General features: G+C 37.5%; 2 protein-coding genes across 5 annotated transcripts in view; one reads left to right on the forward strand and one right to left on the reverse strand.

Moving 5' to 3' along the window:
- Nucleotides 1–25328, reverse strand: part of MPHOSPH10 (M-phase phosphoprotein 10) — a 1076704-nt gene that overhangs the window by 983645 nt on the left and 67731 nt on the right. The window lies entirely within an intron of this gene.
- Nucleotides 1–25328, forward strand: part of MYO1E (myosin IE) — a 220193-nt gene that overhangs the window by 179371 nt on the left and 15494 nt on the right. For all 4 annotated transcript variants that reach the window (XM_413782.8, XM_046899260.1, XM_004943766.5 and 1 more), the window contains 15 exons: nucleotides 3583–3670; nucleotides 4095–4184; nucleotides 5108–5239; nucleotides 6344–6478; nucleotides 7626–7758; nucleotides 10691–10887; nucleotides 11912–11992; nucleotides 12344–12430; nucleotides 13609–13695; nucleotides 14810–14977; nucleotides 15694–15779; nucleotides 16368–16449; nucleotides 17587–17693; nucleotides 21408–21506; nucleotides 25182–25326. In XM_413782.8, coding sequence (XP_413782.4) covers nucleotides 3583–3670; nucleotides 4095–4184; nucleotides 5108–5239; nucleotides 6344–6478; nucleotides 7626–7758; nucleotides 10691–10887; nucleotides 11912–11992; nucleotides 12344–12430; nucleotides 13609–13695; nucleotides 14810–14977; nucleotides 15694–15779; nucleotides 16368–16449; nucleotides 17587–17693; nucleotides 21408–21506; nucleotides 25182–25326 — 1717 coding nt within the window. The remainder of the gene's footprint in view (nucleotides 1–3582; nucleotides 3671–4094; nucleotides 4185–5107; nucleotides 5240–6343; nucleotides 6479–7625; nucleotides 7759–10690; nucleotides 10888–11911; nucleotides 11993–12343; nucleotides 12431–13608; nucleotides 13696–14809; nucleotides 14978–15693; nucleotides 15780–16367; nucleotides 16450–17586; nucleotides 17694–21407; nucleotides 21507–25181; nucleotides 25327–25328) is intronic.

The raw sequence follows: 25328 nt of genomic DNA on the forward strand, positions 1-25328 counted from the left end.
CCAGGAGATGCTGCAGTTGCCTTAAAGCAGCTTTTCAGACATCCTTGTTTGTAATTTTAGTTTACGTTTTACCTCTGTGTGGCAGTGTTTGGGTGCAGTGAAACCATATGTGATGACTGCATGCCTGAAAAGACAACACAGCATCTTAAATGTTAGGGAGGTACGTTAATGGAAAATCACTTATAACCCCAACTGTTTAGTAAACAACAAGTATATATCTTAAGTCTATAAAGATCGGAATTTGATGTGAGATTTTTAGTCAACTTCTATATCTTGACTTTCCATAAAACTCAAATGGCAGTTCTAAAACTCCTGTACATAAACTAACTGGAAATATGGCTGGGTTTTAATGACGGAGTGGTATTAATGTAAGTCCCCTACTGTAAGAAAAATTAGTTAAAAGCTCTCCGTTTCAGAGGGGAAATTATGTCTCTGAAATTAAGTTACTGAGATCACTGAACATAATTGGAGAAAGGGGATTTTGTATGTAAACAATCTAAAAGACTTAATCAGGCGTGACAGAATACTTTACACACACAGTGTTCTTCATAAATATTTATTATTAAAATTTCTACCTTGTCCTGATTATGTAGGTAACTATTATGTTGTTCTATATTGTTCTACAGCCAGGGAGATTATCTTATATGTCACTCAGCAAATTAGTTTTAGAGAGAAGAATGAGGGTCTGTATTGGATCTTGCTTGTATACTCTAATCAAAGGATTATATGTAGGTTGCTCTGGAAGTAATGTCTCGTATTTATTTCCGTGAAAAATACAGCAGATTTGAAGAGACTGATAACATTATTGAAAGAGCAAATTCTCAGCTACAAAGCACTCTTTCTCAATGCCATTAGCTATGCAATTTCACTAGTGAGGAACAAGAGCCAGTGTGCCACGCTTATAAAAATCTGTACCAGCAGAGGTGGCCCACAGTCACTGTTTCTACTGCTGAAACGCACTGCCCACCACCTTGCTGTGCTCACATCTACTGTTCAGTCACCATAGATGTTCAGCAAGCATTGATCGGGGTCAGTGGGTGCCATTTTTTCCGCGTGAAGAAATTCAGTTTCACCCCATTGTTTCATCCACACTTCCATGTCAGACACCATTCTGTCAGACTGCCCCTCTGCTGCCATCTGTCACACAGCAACAACATGGAATGGAATATAGGTGGGAGGGTTCAACCTCTGCTGCCGTACCACCAACATCCAACTTGATCTTGTCGGCCAACATAATAGTATAGGAGGCATTACTTTCAGAGCTGCCCTCATCATTCCTCTGGAAGGGAAGGAAGGAAAGAAAGGAGGAGGTAAAAATTTCCTGCTGCTCATAGTCTTATTCTGATTACAGGTGATTATTAACTGAATTCACTGAACAGAACTTTGCTTTTCTGATGTTGCAAATAGTTCTAGAAAAACGACGTGTCTCTCAAAGCATTTGTTTTTTGTTAGTGGTTGAGAGCACATAGTGTTAAAAAAATCTCCAAGAAAATTGCAGCGTAATTGCTTCTTGCTTTCAGCCACTATTGTCATTTTTTTTCAGCCTTTAAAAATCTCCGTACTTCTAGCTAAAAAAATATTCTTAAATCATCTTAAAATAGTTCTAATAGCAGCAGAGCAGTAAGGTGCATATGGAAAAGCTTCTTTTTCTTATGAGATTCATTCCCCTAAGAGAGCTGAGTACCTGATCTTACTGGTGGCAGGGCACCAGACAGAAGACATCAGCTAAAATTACTTGACTTCATAAATAATGTATCATCCTGTTCAGCAGTAATTTAGTTGGAGCTATTTACTGGTCTGACAAATAAACTTTTAATACTGAAAATGTAAGTGTATGCATGTGTATGTTTGAATCAAACTGAAACAGCTCAATCTTCTGGGCAAATTCACTTAAGGTGAAGGAGAACTTCTATTGAAATAGAGACTGACAATAAAATGGAATGATATGCCTCTGTATAACTTTCCAAGACAGACAGTATGGAATCATTAATGTAAACCATGCTTAATTTGAGCAAAGAGGAGAAGGATAATGAGAAAATCTTAATGAAGTGTGCCTCTTGAAAAATAATATCTGCTCATATTCATTGAGTATTTGGCTCCAGATCCTTTTTAACCTTCAGCAGAGAATGCTTATATAAACTCAAGAATATGCTTTAGGTTAGATTGATTTGTCTGCCTTGTTTTACAGGATGAGCAGATCTACTGTGAGTAAAGTTTGGTTTGAAGAAGTTTATTTTTCTACTAATCAAACTGTTGCTGATGAGAGCTTTGTAACAATGGTTTGCCATCTGGCAAACTCAGTCTGTGCCTCAGAATGTCACAGATACAAATAATACAGGCTTTCTTGCCTTTGATTGTTAGGATGAGATGACTGAATAGTAAAAGTTCATACAGTTGAAATAATCAAGAAGCAATTTTTTCATCTTTTTGATCTGTGAAGCTGCAGGCCGGAAAGGATGTGTTAAAACATTTCTGACAAAATCATTCCAGTATTTATGTACTGTTTGGAAACCTTCAAGATGTAAAATGATATCTGCAGCTTGGCAGCGTGGGGAGCTTCTTCAGAGTTAAAACCTTTGGAAACGTCTCCATTAGTCATGCTGATAAGGAGCTGCGTGTTGACATTCTCAGCAAGTCCTTTTCCTGTGCAGGACATGCTGATGTTTCTCTGGCAAACGTAGCTAAAATTTGTACAGGAAAAGATGTGTGCTTGATCCATATCCAGGAACAAGTAGGCACAAGACAGAAGAGCCAACATTCACAGAAATTACTCAGGAGCATAAGGACAACACAAAGATATCTGAAACACTTCTTCTTATGACATTAAACCAACATTTATGTAAGCCTGCTGGAATTCTGCTCAAATGAAGTTAGCTGTAAGCTATGAAATAAAGCACTGAGGTTGCATTGCCTGATACACCAGTCGTCTTTCCATCTTGAGAAGCTCTTACTAATTGTGAGAAAACAAAACTACTGATGTTGTAAACTGTATTCACAATTGAAGTGAAATATTGTAACGGAAGGAAGGAATTGTGAAAGCTAGTATGGAATATTGAGACTTCTTGTACCCTGTGTCAAGAGGTATAGGAACAGGAAGGTGGTTCTACCGTCATTCAGGATGTGATTAATAAACGTCTCATTATTTCATTCGGGAATGCCAAAAACAAAAGATTCCTGAACTGAAGTAGGCATCTGGCGTGGCATTCAAGGCTTGGAGTTTCAAATGAGTCTGTGCATTAAGATCTGAAATCCCACTTAATTTAATTGGGAATTGAGTTATTTTGAGCATATTTATATCTCAATTTATATTATTTCTGACTTCGAATTCCCCTAGAGATTCTGTGGTCCATGCAGGATGATTTATTCAGGATTTATTTATTCATAAACAAATCTGTACTGCAGTATTGTATGACAGTCTGTTACCAGCTTACCGGATGTAAAACTTGAATTATTCATTATTATTCATTATTATAGTATTGTTAGTAATAGCAAGGTACTGGCTGTACAAGATATACGTAGATTAACTCAGTTCTTAGTTATTTAAAAACTAACAGGTATGTTTTGTGTCTCATTTTCTCACAGTGGGGAAAGTGGTGCTGGGAAGACTGTGGCTGCTAAGTACATCATGAGTTACATCTCCAAAATTTCAGGAGGCGGCCCTAAAGTACAGGTGAGCTGATACAGCGTAGTACTAAAGTATGAGCACATGTGAAGCTTGAGTTCAGAGGCAGATTTAAGTGCTTATGTGGAGAAAGGAAATTATTTAAAAACAAGAAAAAACCAAACCAGATCAATTTAGTGGCTGTGTTGCTTTGCACAGCAGTGAATGGAAGGATCAGTTGTTTGCAGCCTCGGGCATTTTGTTAAATTTTCTTCAAAAGAGAGAGACATGAAAACTCTGATGAAAGATTCTGTACCTCATCCATCCAGAAGGAATTTTTCCACGCCTGCACTTCTCTGCTTTTTTACAAATAATTTAGATTCTCGTGGTTTTCCGGAACATTCCTATGAACTTTAGGATAAATAAATAAATAAATAAATTTTAAAAAGTATTTTTTTTTAACCTCTATTTCTTTTGTTTCCTAAAATTTTAGCACGTGAAAGATATAATTCTGCAGTCTAACCCTTTACTGGAGGCCTTTGGGAATGCAAAAACTGTGCGGAACAACAACTCGAGCAGATTTGTAAGTCTGTCTCCATTAGAAATCATTTTTCCAACTTCTGTGCTGCTGCACACGCATCATTCAGGAATTTAATACAAAGTGACTACAAATTAAGGACACGTATATGAAATGTAATGTCTTAAAATATACAGTATATGTTGGTAGGCCTCTATTTCATTCTGCATAGGTTGCACATTTGTTACTCTTGCAGTACATGCTGGTCAAAAGTTAGAAAATGTTTGGTCTGTAAGCAAATAACAGTAACAAAATATCCAGGTCAGCAAAACATATGCACTGATATAATTTAAAAGCTTATTTTTAAATAAATCAAACAGTTCTTAGAGTTCTTTGATGGGTAATACCTTTATTATTACATACAGAAAGTAGGCAGCAACAATCTTCTGTCTGTCTTTGTAAGATACTCAAGTTAATATTGAGATCAACTGTTCACTAGCTAACTTGCTGTAGGTTACACTGCAGAAAGTTACCCACAGGCTTTACAGATTTGATATTTGTTCGTAAGCATATGTGAATGTTAATGTGATAAATGCATCACTGAAAGGAAAAAAAAAATTGCTTTACATTGCTTTCAAGCAGAACACTGTTTCCCACTGGTGATAAATCTGCTAAATTGACTTCCATTACAGGTGGTTATTATGGCTTCCTCTATGCTAAGCAAGGATCTCAGCAGTGGGAAGAAGGCCCTCGTTTCTTCTCTGCATTGGCATTACCATGTGGCATATTATGTCTAGTCTAGCTCTGTATAAATGAAGAAAGAAGGAAGATATGATAGTTCAAGAATCTAAGCTTACATAATTCTTGAGCCAGCTAAGTCACTGTATTCATAAAGATCAATATCATACTAATGGTCTTTGAGATGCAGTACAAGTAGTGCATGATTTAATATTTACTAATTATTCAACAGCTTTAATTATTTATTGTAGGGGAAATATTTTGAAATCCAGTTTAGCCCAGGTGGAGAGCCAGATGGAGGGAAAATCTCCAACTTCCTACTGGAAAAATCTCGAGTTGTAATGAGGAATCCTGGAGAGAGGAGTTTTCACATTTTTTACCAGGTCAGAAGTCTACAGCTCTTTTATGAGTTATTTTAAATAACTTGTACCAGTTTTTCCTTTTGATTAAAAGGTCATTCACAACACAATGAGATTATTGAAAGCATATTTAAAAAGATAATGTGGATATCACTGGAACACTTCGTACCATGTTAAGGCACCATCTAACGTAGACCTATCTGCATTTCATCTAAAGGATGTACTTCAAATGCTCAGCTTGGAAATTCACTGATAACTCCTTCATGGAGAAGTCCCATAGAATATAATGGAAAATGTGAACTTTCCAACTATTCTCTGTATAAACTGACCTATACAATTATACTTTCTGCTCTAGAATTCCGTAGGACAGCTCTGAAATAGAGATTTAATTATGTTTTATGGGACGTATAAGATAACATCTGTTGAATCCTCCAAACATCCCCAGGTTTTTATGTTCCAAAAACCTTTTCTGGCCTTTTCTGGTCTTTGACATGAGAGTTCTTTATCTGCTGAAATGCTGCTAACCAAGCTCTACAAAACTAGAGTAAAGGCAGTGCAATGTAAGTAAGCGACCATATGCAGCTTCACATACAACTGAAATGTTGTTATGAAGATGGAAAGTTGAGTTGGAGGTAGAAGTGCTCCAGAAGCTGTGCACTCTTCTGAGATATATAAACAATTTGCCATTCCCTTCTGATTTTCTTCTGTGGCTGAGAGGCTTTTTGATGCAGAGAGCTATCAAACCCCAGGGTTTTGAATACTCTGGTTGGAGATTAGTTCATTCCTTCCTGTCACTGCCGTACATCCACACAACTGTGCTTGTCTTTCAGCAAGCATGGAAAATATGTTACTCTTGAGGATTTAGGTAAAATTTTAAAGGCTGGAAAAGCAGCTTTGCCTTATCTTTGCAGTAAAGATACTAGACGTTTACTAAACCATTCATGAGAATGGAAATAAGCATCTGATCTTTCAAGTCAAACTAGTGAAAGGATAAGAACGTTACCAGCCTGGCACAGCACTGCCCTTATATTCGCCAGTAATTTCAGGCTCAGTCACCAGTTTCTGACCTATTTTATCCGTGCTGAAAGTTTTTATCCAGTGACTAATGCAGAGATTTTTATTTTCTAGTTAATTGAAGGGGCTTCTTCTGAACAAAAAAGCAGTCTTGGCATTACCAGTATGGATTACTATTACTATCTCAGTCTCTCTGGGTCTTACAAAGTAGATGACATCAATGACAAATCTGATTTCCAAGAAACACTGGTGAGTTCTTGACACTAATTTGTGTAGCAGTGGGTGTTCATTTCACTGTCCATTCGTAGCAAAGACATTGGTGTGGGAATGACAAATCCATGTGCAGGCAATGTACATAAATTATATTTTACTTGCAAAGAATGTATGTTACCCTGTGGAGATCCTTTGTTACAATCTAAGAATCCTGAGAAGATGGCTACAACTCCATCTTTGTATGGAAATGTGTTTTGTTTTCTGTTTGTCCTTTTTCATAATGTGCAAATTCTTGGATCGTGTGCAGACAAACTGTCTGCTAGGAGTCTGCAGTATGGAGAATGTGAAAATGGTGAGGAACTTCTGTTAGAAGAAAATGTGAAAGAGGACTTTGTTTCACTTTAATTCTTGGTAGCGCCTGATCTTCTCTTCCTGTTTAAAGCAGCACAACTGAGAGGCTGCATAAAGGGGCTTAGAAGGCATGGGTCAGAGGCTTCGACCAGTATTGTTGTCAGTTCACTGTGCGGTGTTTATGCTGGTTGTGTCAACTTCCTATCTCCTGTTACTAGAAATTCACTACTTAAAATAAGCATGTTAATATGTCGTCTTATTTCTACTTGTAGTACTCTTAAATGCTTCCAAAAAAATAATGGCTTCTAGATTCTAGCTACTTTGGTTTTTTGGAAGAAGTTACGTTGAGAAGACATCCTGTAAATTGTCATGTATTCCAGAACCCAATGATGCACTCAGTCATTTTCTAGTAAGTGGCTGAAATAGCCTAAACCAGACAGACTTTCTGCTTTTGAGTTTCACAGCTGTTAATCTCAGCAGATAAACTGTCTGCATAGAGGGAACAAAACTGTACTTTGTTTCACATTTTGCAATGAAATTGTTTTCAGTGTGATGCTTAAGGGCAGGTGCTTGTTTTAATTCTTCCAGAATTTATGTAGCTAACTCATCTTTAAGTGGTGTATGTAGATGCTTCTGCAGTTAGTGGTTAAAGAGAAATGCTCAAGTAGGACATCTGGTATGCCTTGAAATTTCAGGCTATAATGAAATTTCATTGCCTTAACTCTTTGAAATCATTTGAAAAACTTGAATTTTTAAAGTAAAAAATTTAAAAGGACTTTTATGGAGAGAGTCATTGAAAAGATTCTTTGCTTAAAAATTCCTTTCTTCCCAGCATGCAATGAGTGTGATTGGGATCTTTGCAGAGGAACAGACATTGGTGCTACAGATTGTGGCTGGAATACTGCACTTGGGAAACATCAGCTTCAAAGAAGTTGGCAACTATGCAGCAGTAGAGAGTGAAGAGTGTAAGTACCTCTGGAAACTGTGACAGGAATGGGCTGAAACCCAAACGGCATGAGCTGAACTCCCATTTTGAGCTGCTTGTCCAAATGTAGTGCATCATTTCTTTAAGTGCAAGGCTGCTAATTCAGACTTTTCCAAAACCAGCAATGGTACCGAGGCCCCTGTTTGTCTAGTACAGCACTGTTGGCTTTAATAGGAGTGCAGTTTTAAGAAATCCTTTTCCAGTTGATGAGTATGAAAAATAACCTGTTTCTTACATGGTTTGTGAGACCATATCCCCATGTGGAAGCAGCTACCCACCTGTGGAGTATCCCACGTCACAGATGCACAGCCAGCACTTGGGAAGCTGTACACACACCCAGATAATATATCAAAATACAGAATTTACGTACTGCCGGTGTTACCTTCCTTGTCTGATTTCTCATCCCATACCTTGTCATTTACATGCAGCTACTGTGTAAATATTTCCTTATATGCAGTGTGCTGTCCTGGCATCCTTCAGCTCTTGCTGCTGTTTTGTATCAGCTGGGCCCACATCAGCAAGATGTTGAAAGATTGATAGATCTGCAGTTTGAAACAATTTTGTGGCGATTTCTACCTTGCATCTAATGTTGATTTTATACTATTTTGATGTTTAAACCCACAGTGAATAAGCAAGAATCTGCTGTAGCTTATAGATACCTATTTGTTCTCTTATTTCAGAATGATCCATATTGGTTTGTGTTTAGGAAAGCTGCATCTGTTACTCTATTTTTAGGAAAATTAAATATGAATGAAGTATCCTCTGAAATCAGCTCCCCACTCAACTGTGTTATTGCTCTCCTGCTGGTCGTCTTAATGAGCTGAGAAATAAAAATTACTGATTGGAAATAAAAATTACTAAAAATTTCTAAATTTTGGAGAATATTAATGGAGAAACACAAAGGGAAGCATTTATTGTTTGTACTAGCCAACTAAACAGTAAGGAGTTTACATCTAAATATAGCCTCTATAGTCAGAAAAGATGGAACACAAAGCCAGACCACTGGCAAATCATGCTTTACGCTTCAGTGTGAAATAATCAAAAGTTGAAGGATTTTGCTCAATGGAGTTCTTGTTATTATAGAGCCAATTGCATGGGAACTGATGCAAAGGACATCCCTCAAGAAGCCAAATCTTACTCTGAGTCAGACTCAACTGTACAGAGACTGTTCTCAACATTTAAACAAATACTTCCTTAAGACTGACCGTGATTTCTGTCTGTTGTAGTGCTTGATGATATCCATAATTGGAAACAATAATCTCTCATTATTTGTCTTCCTTACAAATCATGCTAAATACTACTTGTTCTCTCTGTACATGGAAAACAATTTGAAACTGTTCCTCCTTACACTTCGTACTGGGAGATATATTTTACACTTCCTGAAAACTGATGAAACAAACCTCATTTTTTCCAGCTTTTCTTTGTAGATAGTACATTAAAGCTATTTCACAGGACACCATTGATCACTCTTTGAGGATTGTTTCTTCAATTACGTGCATATCTCACTTGGAAGTGATTTCTAGACCTAACAATGGAAAATAATCAGGCGTGTTGAGAGTGTGAAGTGTATCAAGTCACATTCAGTTGTTCTTCCTCTCCAGTGAATTATTACCACTGTGAAGAAAGATTTTGGGAGCTGTGCATGGTGGTTCTTATCATTGTACCATCTTCATAAATCCTGACAGTGGCTAAATATTCATTCCAGCATCTTTACAGTATATGTGAGCCTGTTTGGGCAACAATACCCTGCAGTCTCTTCCCTTTCAATGTGATGGTTAACCATGTCATGCTCTCAGTGAGTTACCAGAGACGTTGCTAGCAACTCAGTTTGGATTAGTCCCTTGGCTCCCACTCCCCTAAGGGTAAATGTAATCGCCTTGCTGATTGTAAGAAATCAGATTTTAGAAAGTTATTTACAATTAAAAAAAAAAAACAGTTTTGGATTAAAATAGTAAAGGGCTTAAAGAAGCCACATCGTGCTGTTCTATTATAGATGTGTAAAGCTCGTGTGGCTGCTGCCTTAGTGATAGTTTTGTGTCCTTCTCACACGAGCAGAGTGGATCTGAAAGCAAAGGAACAGGGAAGGAACATTGCTAGAGGATTATTGCGGTTTAGTGGAGGTGCAGCAGTGCCTCCAAGAGCTGCCCTTGGGAGCTATTTCCATATGCTTTCAAGCAGTTTCTCTTTTCCTGTTCCACCTGCAGCTATCACCTGCACCACGTGCTGAAGATGCAAAGAGCATTAGATTTGCTGCTGCTTCTTGCACAGATGCCTGTTTTTCTGCTTTGCCAGAATTTGCAAAGTAGCTGCAGAATAAGGCGTTAAAAGCAAGTAAAAAGAAATAAAGAGCAAAGGAATTGTAGATGTTGTTTTTAAAAACAACAAAAGGTTGTGTTTATATCCTTAGAGGAAGAAGGGGAAAGGATTTTAGAAAGTAGCAGTATTCTTTCTTCGTTGTATTTTAAACCTTTCATGGTTTACAAACCACTTTAATTAGCTTCAGTTTTATTTTAGGTGTGAGCTCTGTGTTTTCTTTCCATCTCCTCCAACCATGCCATCTCTATGGTTGTTTTAACCACACAGTTCATAGGTAGCACCTAAGCTTGCATGTTTGAAGGACTGAAGGTACAGAAATAGATGACTATTTTAGTGTTTTTTGTTATTTTACTTTGAAGTTGCTTATCTTAATTAAAATCCATATGTAGAGAGAACTGGAAATTTCATTGGGGAGCTTAGGGGAACTTTTAAGACCTTTCTTTTTTTAAATACCTTTCTTTTTTTTAATCCACAAGGCCCTCATGAGGTTTAATACTGCTGTTTGTTACTAGTGATACAGCTTTTTTTTTTTTTTTTTTCTTCTGCACTGATTTAGTGTGTAAATCATAACCCAGCAATTCTGATCTTTCTTGCAGTTTTGGCTTTCCCTGCTTTCCTCCTGGGAATTAACCAGGACCGCCTAAAGGAAAAACTGACCAGCAGACAGATGGACAGCAAGTGGGGAGGCAAATCCGAGTCCATTAATGTGACACTAAATGTGGAACAGGCCTGCTACACTAGGGATGCACTGGCCAAGGCCCTTCATGCCCGTGTTTTTGATTACTTGGTGGATGTAAGTTGGATTTCCTTCCATTGAAGTACTGATAGAAGTACACTAGGATTGTATCTTGCAGAGCTCTTCTTGTCCATCTTTTTTTCAGCTTGTGTATGTTTCTTTGCCTAAACCTTAGCAGTAGTGCTGAGCAGTGCAGAGGGAACATGACCACAGCTCACATAAAAGACACTGACTTTATGGCAGATGCTGCACTTCCTTTGAAGCAAATGAGCTGTGCTTTTGACGCTGTATTTGTTCAGTCTCTTGCCACTACTGTCCTGTTGTGGTATCTCCTTCCTGTCAGCATCCATACTTCTCTGAAATGGGTCTCACTTTCTCCTGTATAGATGAGCATTTTCAAATGAGCAGAACTAGTGGGTTATATTACTGGTCTCCTGCTATCCTATCCCAGCCTCCTGAGCATTCTGATGTTGTGGTGCTTGAGCAAACGCTCGAATTCCATTCTCCGTGCTGGAGGACTCTGACCAAGTGACTGGTGGCTGGATTGGTGGGGGATAAACCTTACCTTTGGCCACAGATATTAGCTAGATGAAGCAAAGTCTATTGCTTAGTGACACTGCTAGTGTATCACAAGTCTTCCTCATCATGACAGCTCTGAAATTCCTGCTATGTGAAATAATTGAATGCAGAAATTGGTAAGAAGATTCATGTTGCTATCTGCAAAATGCATCAACTGTGAGATTTAAAGCTGGTATGTTTTTCTGTTCACTGTTCTTGGTTTGTTTTTTTTTTTTCTTCAACTGAGCCCATTGCTGCAAAGGAGAAAGTCTTACAAACAGAAAGTTCGGAGGCTTACTGACTGGAAAACAGGACAGTATACTGTTAATTCTCAAGCTACTAATAATACTTTATTAAAAAGGATAGTAGATTACCCCGTATTTTTTATATATATACACTTTTTTTTCAATTCAAATATGTTATTTATGCAGAAACCATTTTATATAAAGATTTATGGACATGAGCACATAATTTAAATATATACAATTCACTTCGTTTTACATTTTGTGTTTGTTTTTTTCAGTCCATTAATAAAGCTATGGAGAAGGACCATGAGGAATACAACATTGGTGTCCTTGATATTTATGGTTTTGAAATATTCCAGGTAAGGCAATGCACTGTTCAGGGTTTGAGCCGATCTGACTTGAGAGAGTTTTTTATTTACAGAGGAAAGAATCCAAAACATGAAAGACAAACTATGGCCAGAGTAAAAGGGAAAAAAAAGCCAGCTTTAAGTTCTCCCTGCTAATGTCTCAGTAAGCAAGAAATACTGATGGAAATTGAAAGAGATTAACTCATTGATCTTAAAAGATCTGAGATTACACAGCATGCCTGTAAAATCAGAAACCCATCTGTCGCTTGGCAGTATTTCCTTACAGCTTCTCCTAATGTTGTCAACGTAAGAGCTAAGAGTTAGTGCATGATTCTAAGTTTCAATTGTTTCCTTCTTCTATAGAAAAATGGATTTGAACAGTTCTGCATCAACTTTGTTAATGAAAAACTGCAGCAGATTTTTATTGAACTGACGCTGAAAGCAGAACAGGTAACCAGACATTCATTACTTTTGTCTTCATAGAACGGGCTATCATTTTCTCAGCTGGTGGAAAAAGTGAGGTTTCATCATCTGTTAACAATAAAATTTGCCTTGGTAAGCTAGAGAGAGAGACACAAAAAAAACAACCCAAACCTTAGCTGTTGGCTAACCCTGAGAATGTAAACCAACTGAGTCCGTTATACAGTGTACTAATGAAGTCATATGACTGCCTAGACTTGCTGCATACTGACTCACTCACAGGAATGGAAAACTGCAGCTTGATTCCATCCCTGTGCTTTCATTGGGCACAACACAGAGTTAAGTGGGAATACTTCCCTTAGTTTCCTCCGTGCTCCTTTTTTTTATGAATATGAAATAGATCACTGAGGCAAATGCACAAATACTTCTGAAGGTATTTGCATTTCTCTGTTCAAACTCTCGCTGTAAAACCACTCTTTTTGTGAATGTGAGCTTCGGCATGGGAGGGCAGACAGTGCAGCTGGGACAGTATTGCATACAGTATGAGCTCGGGCCTGGCACCAACTCCAGGACAGGGATTTCAAGAATGCGCACAGAATTGCCTTTGTGTAAATGTAACTGATCAGTGCAGTTGAGCACACGAATGACCTACCTGCTAAGTGTTTAGCTGCACTCTTATGTCTGCAACTAAGTGGGTTGATTTAGTCAAATTTCAGTATGATTTTTTTCAGTCCATCTCTAGATATCTTTATGGTTACAGTAATAGTGTACAGAAATAAAGAGTTGTCTCCATTGTTTGCGTCCATTTCTGAATGTGGCATTTGGAAGACCTGATCGTTGATACGCTGTCACAATCTGCATAATTTTTAAAATAGTTTAGGGCATGGATGCTAACTGAATTGTCAAGATAACATGAAACTCATTTTGTTTCAATTCACAAAGTGCTTTTAAGGTGAACGCATGGGAAAAAATAGTCCTGCTCTTTTTAGTGACTACTCAAGAGCTATGAATAGCAAGAATGGGGAGAACAGAGAGGGATTTTAGGTCAGTTCTTAGATAGCAGAGAGCTGGATTTAATCATGTGGGTCATTCCTGCCCCTACCCAGTAACAGAGCTGACAGGTCTTTCTAAACACAAGTAGTGTAGAGTTTGTATGGATGTTGTGTATTGGGCAAGGGAATATTTGCATCTTTCCTCTTACTTAACAGGAAGAATACGTGCAAGAAGGAATTAGATGGACGCCAATAGATTACTTTAACAACAAAATAGTGTGTGACCTCATAGAGAACAAAGTGGTAAGTATTTGGCATAAACAAACGGAAAAACAGAGAAAGATTTTTCTGTAAAATATCTGGGCAACTGCTTTGCTGTCAAGAGAAAAATGCAAATACTGTTGTTCAGTTACTGAGTCATACTAAGCCTATATATAAGTCTTACATAAGATATTTTATAAGATCTTACAAGAGATCTAAGATAGATATTATTTAAGATAGCAGCCAAAAAGAGAGTCGTAAGATAACATGATGGATAAATGTGTCTGAAAGGTTCCCTGTTTGGAAATTACAACTTTAGCCACCCAAATTTGTTTTGAATTTCATGATGTATTCTTCTGTATGTATTAGATAAGGCTTTCTCTGCCCTTGGGATGTGTGTTTCACTTTGGGAAAGCTACAGTAGCAGCTTCTGTTGAGGTCCTGTAGCAAATGAAGCAGAAACAAGTGAAGAGGAAGTATTAGAGATTGTAGTAGCTAAAAGAAATCTACATGTCTTTGCTCCAGGGAACATTCTGCAGCATAAATCCCTTTCTGACTTCTGACAACAAATGTTGTGATCCAGGTGTTCTTTAGGATACAGATAGTTCTCATATAAGGCAATAAATTTTAATAGTAGTTCATGTAATACATTGCCTTGCACTTTAAAGCACTTCAGATTTCACCTGGCTTCTATCTGCATCAGGATAATGGGATAAAAATGGGATAAAGGATAAATAATCACCTGGGAAAAGGATTGGATCTCTGTCACAATCTTAGATCTGTTTGTCTCTAAGTTTGTCACATTGCAGCATGTGAATGTTAATATTTATTTCAAACATGGCTTTTTTTGGTGGAATAACAACAACAAAAAAAGATAACTTTGCAAAGTAATTAAAAACTGATCTATTTATTTTAAGCTACAAGCATCATTTTCCCCATCATTTCCCACTCTGTCACTGGCTTTACATGAACTTTCATCTCTCCTTAAACTATTTGCATTCCAGTGGACAAATTAATCTGTGCTATGAACTCTGCTATGATAGTGATTTTTTTCTGCTGTGTTTTTGTTGTAAATAACATTTTTTGGGGGGGGATCTTGGTGGAAAAAAGTCTTCCCACCCCCTTCACTTTTTGTTGTTTTTCTCAAATGTGTTAGAATCCCCCAGGAATTATGAGCATTTTAGACGATGTGTGTGCCACAATGCATGCGGTGGGAGAAGGAGCTGATCAAACACTGCTTCAAAAACTCCAGATGCAGATTGGGACTCATGAACATTTCAACAGCTGGAATCAGGGATTTATCATTCATCATTATGCTGGAAAGGTAATGTAGAAAATCATCACTGAACTCTGCATAATGTATTTATAAAGAAAAAGCAGAGGGAAAGAAAGAGCTCTAGAGAGTTATTCTGATTTTAAATAGCCAAATTATCTCAGGAGATACTGTCTTCCTTTCACAACACAGGGATCTTGTGCTGTAATGTACATCCCTTACTTAGGGGAGCCGTCTGAGCCTTGCTGCTGTCAACCATACTAACCAAAACTTACTATTAAATATAATAAATCGGTGTTTTAAAATCCCCCTTGCATAACAGCAGTAAGTTTAAAGCATTCAGGCATTTTAAAGTGATCCTTAAGTGATGATGTACCAGTCAAATTAGAAGTATTATGTACATTTCTGTCTTACTTGGGTATATTTCTCAGACTACTCATCATTTCCTGCTATTATATTTAATAACAGTACATCATTGTTATGCAAAATATTTTTCTTCTAAATTTCAGTATTAAATTCACTTGTATTGCATTCTGTTGACTTGTTCATAGGTCCTTTTTTGTTGAGCCTAAATGTATGGATGTAATTCCTTTGTTGTGAAAGAGTCAAGTAATACATGTAAGGATTTAGTCATCATTATACTGTCTTTAAATAGTATCAGACTAACCAAAATTTCAGAACAGCTATTGATGAGGGCAGGATATAAATTTTCTGTAATTATTGGGTTCTCAACTTACCACAAACAATCAATTTCCACCTTGGCCCAGGTATCTTATGATATGGATGGATTCTGCGAGAGAAATCGGGATGTTCTTTTCATGGACTTGATTGAACTCATGCAGAGCAGTGATTTGTACGTAAGCAAAATTTGCTTAAGCTAGGAATAACGTGTGCTAGTTTAGATGGATGCAGAGGGCCTAACTTCTCTACTGCTTCACAACTTGTGAGCTAATTCACATAAAAACGGAAATAAGTCATCACTACAGTAAAACAGTATAGCTTCTGTTATCCTTGATCTTCATTTTCTGCCAATCTGAGTAAGTAGGGCACTAAAATGTCAGACTCAAACGGTATACTGATAAATATTTTTTTGCCTTGAAGAAAGCTGTCACTAATACAGCATTATTGCAAAATAGGCACTGTTTTAACATATGAAGTATTTTTTCTTTCTGTTATGTATTTTAACTGAGGCTTTTTAGGAAGCGCTTTGTGTCTGGAAGACTGGTATCACATGTCTCCCAAAGCTCACTAAAATAGACATCTCTGTGAGGAATGAAGCTTGTGGAAAATACTGATCTTAAAATAGATTTGATAGCACTCTGGATTAATATAAAAAGCTATTTATATTCTCCTCAACTGTCAGCATTCACATCATATTCTTTTAATCTTTTGCACTGAATTGTCTTTCTGTACCAACACTATTTTATTTATTCTTTTCCAGGCCTTTTATAAAGGCTCTGTTTCCTGAAAATCTTCAAGTAGATAAGAAGGGTCGTCCTACCACCGCGGGCAGTAAAATCAAGGTATGGCTGTTTTTGTATGTGTATGCATGAATGTGGCTGTGTTTGTGCAAGTATACCTAAACTAAAAAGAAGGTGGTCTTTGTTTTTATTATCCAGATGTTTAGTAAAGATAGACATAGGAGTGTTCTGTTCGTAAAGCAGTGCGTTGTTTCAGTTGTTAGGATCATATTTTGCCCAGCATCGCTGTTCATTAAGTCTTTTGTTCAGCTGCATTTTATGGTGCTGAATTTTCAAAATGAGCGGTTGATGGCAGTGGTAATAGTACTTGCATGTGCATGATGAATGGGCCCCTTCACTCAGCCACTTGATGTCCTACAATTAACTACAGATAACTGGTCTCTTTATAGTGCAGAAATGCAGCAGGGCCTGATCCTACACCCACTGAAGTCAACAGAAGTCTTTCTATTGACCGTAATGTGGGCTGGATAAGGCAGTGAGTGTTAGAAGGCAAGCATCTTTTTTTTTTGAGATTGGCTGTAAAATATACATTTAGATAACATACTTGAAGACTTTGGAAACTGGTATTTTTCAGCATCTTTTCTCATATTTCAGCCTTACAGTTAATTCCATTTGATGCATTGCTCATACTCACCACTCTGTATTTTTATGTAGTAGTTAAAATGTATTACGTAGCTGGAGATAATGGGGACTTCTGTTTACTGGTAATGTTTTCCTGAGAGACTGATGGAAGGCGTTGACTTTTTTTTATTGGATGTGTTTATCCATCTTTTACAAACACGTTCATAGAGACCAATGTGGGTAAGTTTTAAACAGAGAGAATAACATGATGTGATAGAGGAAAATGATTTGTGAAACAGGAGAAAACCATCCAGTAATATAAAAATAATAAATGGAATCCTTTCCTTACTTTTGTATACTTTTGCTATGAACTGAGTTGGGTTTCTTTTAATTCCTCCCTTGTATCTTACATGCACAGAAATAAATGGCTGTCTTTAGCTAGCCTTCATAAGCTAAAAGATCAGCTCTGTTACTGCTACATACTGTCCCAAGATGCTTTGGCCTTTCTGGAGAAGAACCGGAGCCACGTGCATCATCAGCACATGGCTGATATCCTTAGAACTCTCTCAGAGGATTTACCCTATTCTCTTTCTATAACTTTTTCCATCCATTTCACAGAAACAAGCAAACGATCTTGTTGGCACCCTCATGAAGTGCACACCCCACTACATCCGCTGCATCAAACCAAATGAAACAAAGAAACCTCGAGACTGGGAGGAGAGCAGGTATGAATAAGCAAGAGCATGTGATAGGAACGAGCACTGTGTCCAAAAAACAAAAGGCTACAAAAAGTCATGTTTTTTAATCATATAACCCACAGACAAACTGAACTGGATACTTGAAAAGCCTTCAGAAATGAGATCTCTCCTAAATCTAAATAATTCTGCATTAATTCTGACTTTTGCTTCATACTTTGAAAACAGCTTTTATTGGGTAGCTGAAAGCCAGCAGGATGTCTGAATTTACTTCTGTAAATTGAACAAAAAATCACAAAAAAAAAAAAACAAGAAAAAACAACAGTATATGTACATATATTATATTATATTATGTACGTACAATGTTTATTATATAACATTAAGGAGTATAGTTTCTGTTATTGTTTTTTACTTTCTGAATTTTAAGCTTCATTATCTATCTCTTTAAAGAGAAATCGATAGCATATGATATCAGGTGGTTATACAGACACTGGATTTATGTCTAAATCTTTGGTTGATTGCATTTGCTTTAAGGTATCTTTAAGCGTATGGTACTTTTTAGTGTCTTCTTATAGTTTAAAAAGAGATGTTCTTTTTCACACTGAGGTAGGGTACGTTACTTAACATTTTTAATCATACGTAAGTACTTTTTGTAGTGGTAAAAGTGCTGATGTTTGCAGTGTGGGGTTTTTTTTAATCACAGTGAAACAATTTGTGAAGTCTGATAAAGAACATTCTTGACCACATCAACAGCACACCAAAATTCACTTCCTGCCATTTGGCACACAGACTAGCACAATTACATGCAGATGTAGAGCATTTACAGAAGCCACAATCATGACTACCCCTTGAAAGTGTCATTTAGGTCTTGGCAGTAAATGTAGATCCTTTCTCTGACTTTTCCTTCCCTTCCCACCCCTTAAAATCCTGCCTGTGCACCACTTAATTTCACTTTGGTGCAGGGAGAAAAGTTATTCTAGTAAAAGTATGCCTAAAACTTGTAGCGAAGTAAAAAAATGTACATTGGAGGGCTGTTCAAATCAATCATTTACATATTGGAAAATAGGCCTTTTATTGTGGAAAGTGTTGCTAGGAAACCAATGAAACAAACAAACAAAAACCTCCTCCAACAAAAGGGCAGCTTTCAGGAAGCCCATTCTGGAGTAAAAATAGGCAAGATTTCTGTTTTTTCCCCACATAATGGGGATGATATTTGGTAAGCCTGGCAGCTACTGATGCTAAAATAATAAATTAAATACAGGGATTGTGTGGTATCAAACTCAACTACAAATGGAACCAGTTCTTAGGATAATGGTAACTTTTAATCCCCATTTAGAAATACGAACATTCTCTCCTTTTTTGAGCCATTTCTCAAATATTAACGCATCACACAGTGACAGCAGTGACATATCCAAGGAAAAGAGATGTCAGCATGTGCATATTTCAACTCAAACTTCAGCTTGCTTAATTGTGTGTTTTCACAGTTCTGCTGTGAGAAAGACAAAATACAGCTGAATGCACGTATGGGGTATTTGCTGTGTTGGGTTAGTGGCTTTGCTTTTCTTCTGCCATCATTTAATGAATGTGAATGAAATGAAAGTGTTTCTGAATGGGGAAAAGCTTCACAAAGCCCATCCTTGTGCTTATAGAAGCCACATCGTTCCAGCTTTCTACAACTGTTGAATAATTTCAGAATATTTTGCACTTTAAGATAGACCTTGTGTAATACCTAAACCTCGTACAATACCTCAGCTACTCCAGAAATTGGGGTGTTCCTTGAAATGTGTTTTTGTTCAGCTCCTGGCAGAGTTGCTTGGACTTGTATTCAAAATTGCTGCATTAGCTGAATTCCCAGACCCTGACCTGCTTAAGGCTGATGCCTGGAGGGAGATTTTCAGTGTGCCTTTTCTCAGAAAGAAAAAGGAAAAACAGAAAAATGTCTCAAATTCTCTGTTGCTAGACACTAATACTGGCAGGACACTGAGAAAAAGGGAGTAATAGTGTTGGTGCGGTGCATTATTCCAGATGTGAATAGGAGGGAAAAGCTATAAACAGGAAAATGTATTTTTGTCCATAAATTTTCTACTGTTACTGTACCAGAATTCCTGGAGTAGGTACAAAACATACTTTATTCCTTGAACGCAGCAAGATTAAGATGTGCAGTATTTTTGTTATCCAATAAAAGAGCAGCGTCTCATTAAATAACTCCAATCAATGCTCCTTAAAATAAGAAATAACCAAAGGGCTTTTCTCAGTTGTGGCATGGGACTTCAGAAGTTTTTTCCCTTTATGCTGTGTCATGTGAAAAGAATTTATCTACCAAAAATAAGAAACATCATCAGGCTGTGCACGTTATATTGAAATGCAACACTTCAAAATAGCTAAAGAAATAACTCTGAATTAACCCAGAGGGTTTTCAAGGCTGGAAAAATCTTCTGTAGACAGAGAAATAGTAATTAAAACTGGATTAAGATTACATGTTTCCCTACAGACTCGCTTCTAAAAAATTTACATTGTATGTGAATTCTCTGTTCTATTCTCTGTTCCATATTATTCTCTGTTCTCTACTATTAAATGTACAGGACTAAGATCTTAACAGCTCCTATTTCTAACTGACAGCTAAAGCTTCCAGAATTTGCCCCAGATTTAAAAAAAAAAAAACAACGAAACAAAACACCACCACAAAACCAATGGCAGTGGAGCCCCTGCACACAGCATTTCAGAGCTCAGAATTAAAAGCTGACGTTGCCTCTTCCAGCCATGCGACTTAGAAGAGATGATTAAGGAAATGCAAAGGAGAACAGCAAGAGCTGTACACTGTCAGCAAAGTTAACTGAAATTCTTCAAATGAAATTTCCACGCATTAAAAAGTAGACTGGGAGGATATGTAAGAAGGAAGAGAAAATATGTTCCACAGCTCTAGAGAGTGGACAAGGTGCCAAAAGGAAGTTCTTTAGCTGCTTTTCTGTCCTGAGATTTATGGGGAAATACTTGTTCCCTGTTTTAGCACCCAAAAGAAAGGATTTTGCAAGAGGGAGCTGTAATGGTTTGGGGATAATGATGTTTCAGTTTGTGTGTACAGCAGAGTCTCTCTGCAGCCATTAACACTTTCAGTGGGACTTGCACCAGCCCAGTGTTTCTTTCAGAATAAAGCATGCTGTGAGCAGGCTTACCGGGAACTCCTGCAAGTCTTGTGCCTATCCTCAAACCCTCCCTTTGCAACATGGTAAGGCCTGCAGCAGTGCTAGCTTTTCATGAATAATACTGTTCAGAGTTTCTTGCATCTGATTCTTTGTGTGGTGGAAGTTTGGCATCCGGGGCCTTCTCCAGTCCTCAGATGCGGTCCAATAGCCAAAAATAAGCTGTGAGCAGCTGTCCCTGTTTGGGGCATGTAAAACATACATAAAAACTACATTAAAGATGGTAATTTCCCACTGCCTTGGGTACCAGCTGTAATGTGTAGGTAGTTACTTGGTCTTTTATGGGCATTAGCGAAGAAATTTGTGCATAAACTACTTAGGAGATAGGAAGTTTGACTACCAAGAAGAGCACTAAGGTAAGTTGCTGTATGTTTCAGAAATGTGGTTTTGCCACGCAGTGTGCAGAATAAATGGATTTCATGTATCTCTGTATTAATTTTAGAATTACAGTCTTTAAGCAGACGGGATTTTAATAAAAATACTTCAATCCACAAATATGCTGAAATCAAATGGATTGTAAATCTCGCTTTGCTTTTGTTCACAGGGTAAAACATCAAGTAGAGTACTTAGGTCTGAAAGAAAACATTCGAGTAAGAAGGGCTGGCTATGCCTACAGGCGGGTTTTCAAGAAGTTTTTGCAGAGGTAAGGTAATACTGACTGGGAAGTATTACAGAACATTTGCTTGCATCATGAGGATAAAAAAGTTGAGTTTTGAAAGCTTCTCATTTCCCACTTTTCCTTGTTATTATTTACCTTGTTAAAGGTCTACACTGTGCAAAAGTTTTGAAGAAACAGTCTCTTTGTCTTTAAAATCTTTCCACTAACCGTGCCTAAGGCCTCCATTCTTCTTGGAGAGTTGGGAGCTCCATATTGGTGGAGTCCAAGGGTCTGGGTACTAAATTCTGTTTAAAATGTTACTGTAGCTCTCCAGCTGCTCTTTCCAGTGACAGAGGATAGGCAAAGAAATATATGCCCACCATTCAGCAGTCTCAGTGAATAGAGTAACATATTAGCTTAAATTGCTGGTGTTAAAACAGCTGGGAATGGTAACAACCAAATGCTGCAGCTGCTCACAGAATGAAAGCAATGAGATAAATCCTCATTTCAGTGTCTTAGGACCAGCTGTTGAAATGAACTAGCTACCTTCTCCAGCTACTGAATCCTATTAAATGGAAGCAATTTCCATATTTAGGCAACGTTCAGTCTCTTCTTTTATTATAGAAAATTGAGACATGCACCTAATTAATGCTCAAACCAGGATGTTGTATGACAATTCAGCTTTTGCTGGAAATCCTGGTGTTACGTTTTCAAAACAAAAACAAAATAAAAAAACCCAATCAGTTGTTCCAAGGAAATGGAGTATGATTCAGCAAATGGCCCCGAACAAAGCCACTGATAATACTTTGTATACTTTGTGATAATACAGAGGGTTCTAATTATCTAGTAATAAGCAGTCCTAAAATACCTTAAGGTATGGACTCCATTTTAATCATGGGATAATTTTTAATCATTTTTTTTCACTATCTTCAAGCCCAGACATTAAACGTGAATGTGCTTCAGATTACAGAATCTTACTTGAAGGTTACTGCAAAGACAGAATAACAGATTAATAATGAATATTATGGTTCTGGTCTAGCCTAATGATTGTTGAAAACTGATTGTGAGAGCTGTGCAAGTCTAGAAAGGTCTGTACAGAGGAAAGCCACATGGTGCTTCTGAAGGGTGCATAGATCACTGCACTTCATATGCAGAGATCCCCAATGAGCTGAGACCATTCTCTCTGGAATTTGTTTGTTTCAAATCAGTATTGTTAAATTTTACATGATGTTACAACCTTTCAATTTACAGTTCCCTAACATCCAGAACAAACTCTTTTCTGACACCATGGTCAGTGAGTAGAAGCGGGCTGAGGCATGGGATGGTCAGGAAATGCATGCTTGTACACTTGTTTTCATTGGGAGCTCATTGGCAGCTCAATGTAAGTGGAGATTTCAGGACTGAATAGACTTATGTATGAAATTTATGTTTGCATGCAAAAAGGCATGCAAAGGCACTGAAAAGGCTTGTGTGTTTCAAAGCATAACCAGTCTGAAAGCTGAAATCCATACTCCTGTACTTAAAAGTAGAAACTAACTGCTTACTGTGCATTTATAATCATTTTTATTTCTGTGATTGTGATTTTGGAATTGTTTCAGAAGCATTTTAAGAACACGGTATGCTGAAATCCCCCATAAGCTTAAATTACATGTAAATTTGAAAAACTCAGATAAATGGATATTGGTATGAGCCATTTAATGGGAAGGATGCAGAAGCACCCTGGAGAAAAGTGCTATGCATTCTTAAGCAGCAGTGGACGATAGAATTGATGCAGATGAAATGTTAAATTCTGGAACTTATGCTTAATTGGTGCATATTATGCTCTTTTTTTCTGCCCTGTAGACTTGTCAAAACCATTAATTATATGAAGTTAGTTTGCATTAATGAAAGAGGACAATTTCAAATCTATTCTTACACCCAAGAACTTTACTTATAGTATAAAAGTCTTCAGTCTTTTCCCAATGCTCTCCTTCCGAGCTCGGATGGGATAGGAAGGAATTTACAGCATGCCGAAATGTAGCATCAACTCCTGTTGTGTGAAAGGTTGCACAGTTTTGATTGCCTTTATTATCTGAAGCTCTTTTATATTCAGACTTGGTTGTACAACTGTAGTGTTGGAGGTTCGCGATGAACGTGCAGAAGAGTCCCTTAAATAAGCTGGGAGTTAGTTTATATACTACTCCTGCTTACTACTGTGCATCTGTCCATCCCATTAATACTGATAAATAACTTACATGATCTGTAAACAGATTACGTGTAATGTGCATCTATATTTAAGATGTCATAAGAGCTACTTCTGTTACACCATCATGCTAGTATCTGAGCATTTGATAACTGCTAGAGTTGAACAAGATAACATGACTGAATTATATATATATTAACCTTTTCATGCACGGGGTACTCAGAGGGGTTTTTGAATTTTTTGTGGTATGTTCCTTTTTATCGGTTTGCTGTGGGGGTATGCCTTTATGTGGTATTGCTATTTAAGTTGCATGACACTACTTCTTGGTTTGGCTAGATATCATGTTAGGTGTGGTAAGAATGAGAAATGAACATTTCCTGAATTAATTTTCTTGTAACTCCTTCTGTGATTTTTCTGAGCATTTTATTAGAAGCTGCCTACGTCTTTCTACCTGAGAATTACAACAAACTAAGCTCCATACTCTATCACTTACTTATTTCATTGAATAGTTGTACTAATAAGCATGATTTAGTCTATATAACTCAAATACTCCTACTGCAATATGAAAAAAAGAGTCAAGGTTAAAGAACAGAAGACCTGTGGGGAAAAATTTGTTAGAACACATTTAGGTGTTCTCCAGTCTCTGTCAGAGGAGTTTAAATAGCTACTGCTAGAGAAGTTAGTTATCCCCAGGCATGCTGATGCAGCTAAAGCCCATCAGCTCTTCTCAGTGTGCAGGATAACAAGAAATCTGTCAGTCCCAAAAGAGCAAGTTTAGCATGAAAAAGTGGAGTTTAGAAGGAGCTGTAACCTGGCATCTACCTCATTTCTAAGGCTTAAAGAGAGAGTATCATGAGATAGAAGACTACTTGCTTATCAAATGCATGGTATTACAGCACTTCCCTACCTCATTCCATAGCTCTTTTTTATGGTCAGTTCCCCTCAGCATTCCCTCCAGATAGTACCAACATCACAGGATCTTCCCTCCTGTAGCAGATGCTAAGCCAAAGGCTCTATGGGTTAAGGCCAAGAATGCCTCCTTGCTACATGCAGACCAGCTGTTATTAACAGGTGGGTTAGGAGAATGAGCTTGTCTACTTGCTTAGAAGCACAGAAAGCCTTTGTAAGAGTAAGGAAGATAGAAGAGCTTAAGGGGGAAGTTGGTCACATGCTTGGGAAGGAGTCTAGTGTACCCAGGGTAAGGAAGTACTTTAAGCTGCACCGTAAGTCATTGCTAGTAAATAACCTTGCCCTGGATTTAAGATTAGAGCAAAACTTTCTGTAATTAACCACTACAGTTACTAAATAGTACCTTAGGATCTGGAAATGGGAGATTCCTGGACACTGTTGCCCTTCTCATTGCAGCTGTTTGGACTTACTAAGCAAATAACACAGTATTGCATCTTCCTACACTCTAAGCTTCTGTAAATCCTGCCAAGGGGGCAAACACTTTCCCAGCGTGGTCTGACTAAGAGTCAGTGGTATTCTGCTGATGTTTGATGACAGGTTTTAATGTTTTTTTCTCCTTGGTGATTAAGGTATGCCATCCTGACCAAAGCAACGTGGCCTTCCTGGAAAGGAGATGAGAAGCAAGGAGTTCTCCACCTACTTCAATCAGTCAACATGGATCCTGATCAATACCAACTTGGGAAATCCAAAGTCTTCATCAAAGCTCCAGAGTCTGT

This window comes from Gallus gallus, chromosome 10, assembly GCF_016699485.2.
Source record: "Gallus gallus isolate bGalGal1 chromosome 10, bGalGal1.mat.broiler.GRCg7b, whole genome shotgun sequence".
NCBI classification, from domain to species: domain Eukaryota; kingdom Metazoa; phylum Chordata; class Aves; order Galliformes; family Phasianidae; genus Gallus; species Gallus gallus.